Source organism: Monodelphis domestica, chromosome 2 (assembly GCF_027887165.1).
Source record: "Monodelphis domestica isolate mMonDom1 chromosome 2, mMonDom1.pri, whole genome shotgun sequence".
NCBI lineage: Eukaryota > Metazoa > Chordata > Mammalia > Didelphimorphia > Didelphidae > Monodelphis > Monodelphis domestica.
Window position 1 is genome coordinate 14,911,718 of NC_077228.1, and position 9,599 is coordinate 14,921,316.

At 46.0% G+C, this 9,599-nt stretch overlaps 1 protein-coding gene across 4 annotated transcripts in view; it reads right to left on the minus strand.

The window, feature by feature from the left end:
• PATJ (PATJ crumbs cell polarity complex component) overlaps positions 1–9,599 on the minus strand; it is a 364,450-nt gene that overhangs the window by 18,208 nt on the left and 336,643 nt on the right. For all 4 annotated transcript variants that reach the window (XM_056814120.1, XM_056814123.1, XM_056814122.1 and 1 more), the window contains 2 exons: positions 8,554–8,701; positions 5,982–6,068 (listed from right to left, as the gene is read on the minus strand). In XM_056814120.1, coding sequence (XP_056670098.1) covers positions 5,982–6,068; positions 8,554–8,701 — 235 coding nt within the window. The remainder of the gene's footprint in view (positions 1–5,981; positions 6,069–8,553; positions 8,702–9,599) is intronic.

Genomic DNA, 9,599 nt, shown 5'->3' on the forward strand with positions numbered 1-9,599 from the left:
CAGTCTGGCTCTGTGATATTTGGATTTCTTCTTTCTGGCTTCTTGCAATATTTTCTCCTTGACCTGGGAGCTCTGGAATATTATTATTATATTCTTGGGAGTTTTCTTTGGCTTTCTTCCAGGAGGCAACTGGTAGATTTTTAAAATTTCTATTTTACCCACTGGATCTAAGATGTTGGGGTGGTGTCATATGATAATTTCTTAAAATATGAAGTTAAGGCTCTTATTTTGATCATGTCTTTCAGGTAGCCCAATAATTCTTAAATTGCCTCTCCTTCATCTATTTTCCAGGTCAGTTGTTTTTCCAATAAGATATTTCACCCTTTCTTTGATTTTTTTCATTCTTTTGACTTTGTTTCATTGTTTCATATTTCCAAGAGTTTTAATTTAATTTTAAAAGCATTATTTTCTTCAGTGAGCTTTTGCACCCTTTCCCCATTTGGCCAATTCTGATTTTAAAAGAATTTTCATCAATGAATTTTTGTGCCTCTTACCATTTGACCAATTCTGCTTTTTAAGATATTACCTTCAGCATTTTTTTTGTGTGCTTCTTTTAACAAGCTGTTAATTCTCTTTTCATAATTTTCTTTTATCATTCCCAATTACTTCTCCCACTTTTTCCCTCTACTACTTATCTCTTTCTTTAATTCTTCTAGAAATATTTCCTAGCCTTGCTCCCCTTAGCATTTTCGTTTGAGGCTTTGCTTGTAGCTGTTTTCACACTATGATCTTCTTCCAAGTTTATCTCTTGGTCCTCCCTATCACTGTAGTAGCTTTTTTGGGGATTAAGTTGGTTTTTTGTTTGTTCATTTTTTAGTTCTGGGGACACTGCAAGTTTTTGGCATTTCCAGGGTGGTATGACGTGGAACTTTGACCAGGGTCCCTGCTCTCTTGTGACTGACCCTCAACACTCCTTTCCACATGAGAACTGTAATCTAGAACTATGTAAGAGCAATAGAGTTGCCAGTCAGTACTAAATGTACCCAGTGCCAGAAAAAGGGCTCTCTCTAATCTCTTTCTGACCAGTTGTTCCATTCTCTTAACATCTCTGGGCCAAGAGCTCCCAAAGCTTCTGCTACTCTTGGCTTTTTCCAAGGACCAACCCTGGTGATCCTGTTGCACTCTGTTACAGCACACACCGTGGTGCTACAAAACTCTTCTATGGACCTGCCAAGTTGTCTTTAGGTGGACAAACCTCTCCCTCTGACATTCTGTTGGTTCTGCTGCTCCAAAATTTGATTTGAGGCATTATTTTCAAGTTGTTTGGAGGGGAATGTTGGGAGACTTTAGCTGGGTCCCAGCCTACACTCTGCCATCTTGTGATTCTGCCATGAAGCTTTTCTCAATCCTTTACCTACGAATGTTCTCTCTTCCCCAAACACCTTGGATTAATTTTCTAAATATAATGTATATAGCAATAGTATCTGCATACTATACTACTATGCCACACGTTGTTTCCTCTGTTACACGGTAAACTCCTTGACGGTAGGGGATGTTGTACTTTTGTAAAAACGTGGCAGTGCTTGGCGTATAGAGTGTACTTAAGAAATGTTTGCTCTTGACTGCTTTGGTCCCAGAGGGCAGAAATGAGAATAACTAGTGAGAGCCTAACGGGGCAAATTTAGATGTAATGTTAGGAAACCTTTTAAGCAACTAAGAACCATTCAAAAGAGGAATGGGCCGCCCTGGGAGACGGTGGGCTTGCTGAACGGAGATCTTCAGGAAAATATCCCCAGAGTAGAGAAGGAGAATGATTTGATTCTAAAGCGTGTACTGAAGTAATCAACTGCTCAGCATTTTCAAAATATCAACTCTTTGCAAAGCATACAAGAAATCAAACCATCTTCCATCTCAAGGAGTTTATATTCTGCTGAGATCGTGTGTAAAATATGTTAATCTATATAGAATAAATGAAAATAAAGAACACAGTAGGGGGGAGGGATGCTGGCAGTTGGGGGTAGGTCCAAAGGGGCTTCATGGAGAAGGTTAGGCTTGAGTTCTGACTTGAGGAAACGTGGAAGTGAGGATGACAGAGCGCACTCCAGGTATCGGAGACACCCAGACCCAAAACCCAGAGACAGGAGTGTCGTGTGTAAGTGTGAGTGTATATGTGTGAGTGTGTGTGTGCGCGTGTGTGTAACAGAAAGAAGATCAGTTTGGCTGGACTGTAGAGTGTGGGATGGGGAGGCTGGGACAGGATGGGAAAGGCTTTGAAAGTCAAATGGAAGAGTTTCTATTTGATCCTAGAGTTAATAGGGAGCCACTGGAGTTTACTGAGTAGGGAAGGGACCCACTCAGATCATGTAAATGGCCATCCTGACTTTCATTGATGCTATTTGTTCTGGAAATCTAACATGTCAAAGACTCAAATGTCTTCAGATCATGTTCAAAGTCCTGGGCATGTCTCCTTCTTGCTGACAAATAAGTTAGAGGAACAGTATCATCGAGAAATTTTTTTCTTATTCATTACTTTTTTTTTTGCATTAATTTTAAAACAGAAGAGTGGCAAGGGCTGGGCAATTGGGGTTAAGTGAGTTGTCCAGGGTCAAACAGCTAGGAAGTGTCTGAGGCTAGATTTGAACTCGGATATCTCTAGGTCTGCCTCTCTATCCACCAAGACACCTAGCTTCTTCCAGCATTTTTTTTAAAGATAAGGAAAAGCATCTAGACCTCTGCATGACAGTCAAGAACACACACACACACACACACACACACACACACACACACACACATATTCCGTAACACCCTACCCGACCCCGGAAGAAATTTTGTTCCAGAAACCCTCTGGGGAGGTGCTAGTTCCCAGAAAATGTATGACTTGTTGGTTAGCAATTCTTAGAAAAGCAAAGAGGGATGACCAGGAGCTGGCACGAGATCACTAAACATAATTCGGGGAATCGCACATGTTGAGGCGAAAGGGAGCATAGGAGCCATGTAGACCAGCCCATGCATTTTACAGAAAAGGAAAAACGAGGCATCGACAAATGGCTTTTCACAGAATTCCAGAGTTGGAAGAAACCCCAGAGTAGATGTGGTCCAACCCATGAGCCACAAGAATGGGCCCTGGAGCATGCTTGGTAAGAGGTCACGTAGCCTCTGCAGTGATGGGGAGCCCGTTTCTTCCCAAGGAAGCCCATTTTCCAATAGGCTTGCTCTAATGATCAGGACCTCTTATCAGCCCCAAACTGGCCTCTGTGAAGCTTCTTCCCACCTCTTGGGTCTGCCTTGTGGGACCAAAACCCCAACTCTAATGTCTCTTCGGAGATACTCAAAGAGAGCTCTTGCGCCTCCTTTCCAATTCTGGCCCCAGGTGGGAAAGGCCAGCAGCACCAGTCACTCCCTCCCCATGGCTCTCCTTCCCTTCCCAGGCTGCTGGCTCAGAAGATCCTAAAATTAGATCCGGAAGGGACAGCTCTTCCAACAAACGAGGAGACCAAGATGAAGAGAGGCCAAGGGCCTTGCCCCAAATCACACATGTCATAATTAGGATTTGAACCCAAAGCTGGAGGTTCCAGTCAGTATGGTTTCACAGCACCTGCTGCCTCCTCCACAATCCCCCAGAAGTATTTGCTTCTTTGAGAGAAGCCCACAAGGCCTCTTGGTTCTGTTCTGGCTGACCCAGGAAATCATAAACATTCTCAAGTCATTCTGTGACTGGTCCTGGCAGAATGATGGTGCCCCGCTTGGCTCATTCTCTCTGAAAAGCCAATGGAAGAGGGGCAGCTAGGTGGCTTGGGGGATGGAGATGGGAGGTCCTGGATTCAAGTCTGCCTCAGACATTTCCTAGCAGTGGCTCTGCTGCCTAGCCATTATTGCTCTTCTGCCTTAAAATCTATTGGTTCTAAGTCAGAAGGTAAGGGTTAAAAAAAAAAGCTAACGGAAGGAGCAGCCAGCCCTATTTAATCTCTTTTATACAACGAGAGTCATTGTGGTTGTCAGAATACACACACACTGTTCTCTGGGAAACTCACTGCAGCAGGCTCAAGCCATAAAAGGGGTCCTCGAGACAGTCATCTAGAAACAGCTGTGGGCTGATAACCATGGAAATGGGGTGACCCCTCTCCCTGCAAACAGCTCCTAGAGCCTTAAGACAAAAGGCCTTCTATCCCCAAGCCCAGCATGGAGTGGATTAGTGGGGAAGTCGAGCCAGGACTCTCCAGCGAGGAGAGAGAGTTGAACTGTCTTGCTCCTTGCCTACGAGCAGCCTTCATGGCCAACCGCGAGAACGAGAGAACAGAAGGTTTTGTTTTTTAAGATGATGCTTATTTTAATCTTGCAAATAAGCCCGAAATATCTGCCAGCACAGCGAGCAATGCCAGGCCACAAGGCCAGGGAGAACCTGGCATGCCCCACTCCCCCAAGAATGACTCATTAAATGCCCTCCATCTTCACAAGTTCGCTTGACGGCAAAATTTCATTGAAGGACCAGAACAATGCTGAGCTAATGAGGGTCAAATTGCCACCAGATGTTACCTTTTTAATAAACACAGCTGTGTCCAAATGCACTCAGGCAATGCAGCCCCAACTGGGGAGCAGAGGAGTGTTTCGAGGAAAATGCTTACTGGCAATAAAGGGACCAGAAAAATGGGTGGATTAATAAGCCCCTCACTTTTATTTTCCACCCCTTTGCATTCAAACCTCACTGAAATAATATGGAACCAGGGGACCCGAAACACACTTTATAGAAGATGAAAATCCAAACAGCCGGAGCTTTCAAAAGCAAGCCACGGTTATTAAAGTGGGAAAGCTCTGCCACTTGGGAAGGAAGAAAGGAAAAGGGATACACATGGCTTCCTACATAGAGGAGGGGGACTTCTGAGACCCTTGGCAGATCTAGCTCAAGGATCCTCAAAGTGCACAACAATCACCATCCTACAGCCTCTGCTTCCCAGTTAGAGACACCCCCAGACTTTCAGAGAGGGAATCCCAACTGAAATCTGATGAAATCGCTCTGCTACAAAATGCCCTACAAAAGAGAATTCCGTCAGAAGGTCTCTAGCAAAGGGAAACTCACTAGCTCCAGGTTGGCCATTTCTCTGATGGACCATATTTATTTATTTTTATTCTTTTTCTTATTCTTTTCTTTTTTCTTATTTTTCTAATTCTGTCAAGGCTCATTTGGCTACTTGCAAACTCTACCCATTGTCACTCATTCTGCCCTCTGGGGCCAAGCAGAGAATGTGATCCCTCTTCCATGGAAAGAGACCTCTGAAGTCTTTGCAGATGCCTCTTCTGTCCTTCCTTGAGCCTTTTCCAGGCTAAACATTCCCAGTTCATATAATCTGCTGGCCCTTCGCCATTCTTGGGGGCCCCACAGGACTCCCATCTATCAACGTCCTTCCTAAATGAGGTGTCCTGAACTCGACACATTACTCCAGAAATGGGCTCGACTTCCTTTGACCCTGCAAGCTGTGGCCATCCTAATGCAGCCTGAGCTGGATGGCCTCAGCTTCTTTTTTGGCTGCCATGTCCTATTGTTGACGTGCTGAGCTGGTGGTTCACTAAGAACTCCCTATCTTTCTCAGGAATAGCTGTTTAACCATTGTTCTCCCATCATGCCCTGGAATAGTTGGTTATTTGAACCCAGGTCTAACTATCCCATTTAGCCCCTACAGAAACCTCAATGAAGTTGGGACTGCAGGAAATCTTAGTCTTCTTTTTTGTAGGAGAAGAAAGCAAACTTGAGAGGTGTTGGTACGTGAAATCAGCTTTCTGATTCCATGTCTGGGGTCTTCCTTCCATTCTTTAATCACAACTATTCTCTGGAATTTTTGATAAGGAAAAGCCTTCTCCCAAGGCACTGGCTCCATAAATTATAGTCTTAAGATTTGCCCAGGGGCCTTGAAAGTTAATGACTTGCCCAAGGTCACACAGCAAGTCTACGCCAATGATTCTAGGAGTCATTCCATAGCACACTCCTCCCTCTGAATTAGGGATGCCCATTCATTGATACTCAGTCTTTCTTAGAGATCACTACTTACCTGACTGTTCTGAGATGTTTTCCTTGAAGACAACCAAGAACCAGCCCTCAGCCTTCCGATCTCCAACTGCACAAGGCCTTGAGCGCACTTAGGATGAAAAAGAAAACAAAACGAAACCGACAACCATCAGTGAAAAGTTCCAGGCCAACAGGCCATCCGCGGGGGCAGGAGCATGGGGATGGGGGGAGGTGCTCACAGAATTGTTCAGGGTCTTCCCAATAGAAAGCTTAGGGCAGCGACTGTTTCTGTAGCACCATTGTATGGGGCTTGGAACACTGTAGGGGCTTACTAAGTGCTTCCTGGGATGGATGGATGGATGGATGCACCTGTGGCTACTGATCCCATTTCCATTGATTTCACTTCTGGCCTTTTTTCCCTTTCACTGAAATTGATTCAACGAAGGACTAGCTTGGGATTTCACTTCCTTTTCTTTGCTTCCTCTGGAGGAAACAGATTAGAAGAGTGACTTGGTTTGGAGAGAGGAGGAGAGACCAAGGAACTGGCTAACCGGAACCCTGAAGAAGCATTCTCTGAATCGCAGGGCTAACACACAGACACACACACAGACACACAGACACACACAGACACACACTCTCTCTCTGTCTCTGTCTCTCTGTCTCTGTCTCTCTGTCTCTCTGTCTCTCTCTGTCTGTCTCTGTCTCTGTCTGTCTCTGTCTCTGTCTCTGTCTCTCTCTCTCTCTGTTTCTCTCTCTCTCTCTCTCTCTCTCTCTCTCTCTCTCTCTCTCTCTCTCTCTCTCTCTCTCTCTCTCTCTCTCTCTCTCTCTCTCTCTCTCTCTCTCTCTCTCTCTCTTCCCTCCCCCCCTGTCTCTGCCTTGGCTTGATGCTGAGATATGGGGGAAAGAGAGGGAATAAAGATAGGCTGGTTTGCAGTGTGGAGTAGCAACGGTGCACATTCATGAAGCGATGCTTACATGGAGAGCGGAGGATCTAGGCAGCAGCAAAGATGCCGAGGGGTTGCCTTTAAGAAGCTTTTAAAATATTTTACAAATATTAACTCTTTCCAAATATTTTATAAATGTACAAGTAGGATTTCACTGAATCCTCACAACAGCCCTGGGACATAGTGTTACTGTGGCTACCGTTTTACAGATAAAGTAACTGGGGTCAAGGGATGTTAAGGGACTTGGCCAGGCTAACTAACAAAGCCACTAAGTGTCAGTGGGAAGATTAGAACTGAGATCTTCCCAACTCCAGGTTCCTGGCTTTCTTGAGTTCAGAACCCGGCTGCTAACCAAAGAACTCCTATAAGCCAGTCCTAGTGAGAGCCACCTGCTGGCATCTCTTACTGAATGGTAGGAAGAGAAAGATAAAAATGACTTGGAGGTGGCGGGGGGGGGGGGGGGCAGCTGGGTAGCTCAGTGGATGGAGAGCCAGGCCTAGAGACAGGAGGTCCTAGGTTCAAATCTTGCCTCAGACACTTCCCAGCTGTGTGACCCTGGGCAAGTCACTTAACCCCCATTGCCTAGCCCTTTCCACTGTTCTGCCTTGAAACCAATACATAGTATTGATTCCAAGACGGAAGGTAAAGGTTTTTAGAAAAAATGACTTGAACCTCTTTCATTCTTATTCAAGCCTATCATTCCTAAATAAAATGAACTCATATCAAGACTGTATATAAAAGGATTGAAAGCCAGACCTAGAGACTGGAGGTCCTGGGTTCAAATCTGGCCTCAGATACTACCTAGCTGTGTGACCCTGGGCAAGTCACTTAACCCCATTGCCTAGTTCTTACTGCCCTTCTGCCTTGGAGCCAATACACAGAGTTGATTCTAAGACAGAAAAGAAGGTTTTTAAAAAAGACTATCTATTGATCTATGGCACCTGATGGCATCAGATGCTAATTTAGATGAATTTCCAAACGGTTCTAGCCAACAATGGAATTTTCCTCCTTTCTAAGGGTTTTCTCTCCTGTGAATCATGGGCTTATTTTTTGGTTTTCTCCATCTCTGAAAGGAGATCCCCTTAGGGAAGATCAATGCACCCAAAGGACTCTATAACGTGGAGTCTTAGCCAGTGGCTGGAGAAACCTGAGAGGTTAAGCTATTGGAGGTCAAGCGGTCATTCTATGGGAGTGGCAGGATTGGACTCGGGTCCAGCCCACTGGTTTCCATCCACTCAGCTCTTGAAATCAGGGATTAGGGGGCAGCTGGGTGGCTCACTAGATGGAGAGCCAGGTCTAGAGATGGGAGGTCCTGGGTTCAAATCTGACCTTAGATACTTCCTAGCTGTATGACCCTGGGCAAGTCATTTGCCCTACTGCCTAGCCCTTGCTGCTCTTCTGCCTTAGAACCAGTACACAGTATTTATTTTAAGATAGAAGTTGAGGGTTTAATTTAAAAAAGAAAGAAATCAGGGGTTACATTTTCAAGTGAATAAATGATCCCTTCCCCCAGGGTCAGCCATCGCCTAAACCAGAGCAAACAGATTTGGGCTCGGTGTAATTTCCCTTTATAACGCGTTAGATGGCATTTTCAGGAAGGTCGTCAGGTGTCGAGGGGGGCAGCGGCTCCGGGATGCTGGGCGAGAGCTCGATGAGCTGCCGCAGACTCACCTTGAGCACGGTGGCCACGGTCTCCTGGGAAGCTGTCCTCATGTCTTCTCCATTCACGGACAAGATCTGGTCCCCCTGGATCAGTCTTCCATCCAGGTCGGCCGCCCCTCCCTTCACGATGTCCGAGATAAAGACTCCGCTTCCATTTCTGACAAGATCACAAAGCAGGGGCCGCTGCCTCAGCCTGCTGTTCTCTTCCTTCACGTTCACCCCTTTCTGACCCCAAACCACCCACGAAACCTTTCTGAGGGCTGGACGAGTCCCCCACGAACGCTGGTCCCTTCGCATCCCTTTTCCATTTACTTCCTCGTGGCTCGGTCATTTCTCTGGGGGGAATGTAAGCTCCCTCCCCGAGGGTAGGTCCTATTTAGTATTCCTCCTTGTATCCCTGGCCCCTGGCACAGGGACGGGGGCAAATCGGACACTCATAGAGCTTGGATAAGTTACATTTATCTGTCTGTCTAGAGGAGGGTTCCTTCAGTAGAAAGTGAGCTCCTCGAAGACAGGCGAGGTGGGACAGTGGATAGAGCAAACCTGAGTGCAACTTTAGCCTCAGAAACGGACTGGCTGTGTGACCCTGGGCAAGTCCCTTAGCCTCGATTTCCTCATTTCTAAAGTGCAGAGAATAATATCACCTCCTCCCCAGGTTGTGGTAAGGCTCAAGTAGATAATATTTTATAAAGCCCTTAGCGCAGTACCTGGCCCACAGTAAGAGCTAGATCAGTTCGTTAGACTTTATCGCTTTCCCTCTTGTATTTCAAGCATCTAGCATGGTGGAAGAACTCGAACCCTCTCCTTTGTTAATGTGTTGTTTCTCTGAAGAAATGAGAATGAACATCCCACAAAGGCCAGCGGAAAGGAACATGGCGGCTGTGAGAGGGCAGCCGGCCCACGATCACCAGGGGAGCAAGAAGGAAGGGCAGGGCAAAGGAGGACATCAAAGAGATGTGTGAGCAAAGGATCTGGGCTGGTTGTGTGGCAAGACCAAGAAGTAACAAAGAGCCTTTCTGGCTAGCCCACTGGGGCCTCTGAGATGGGGGCAAGTC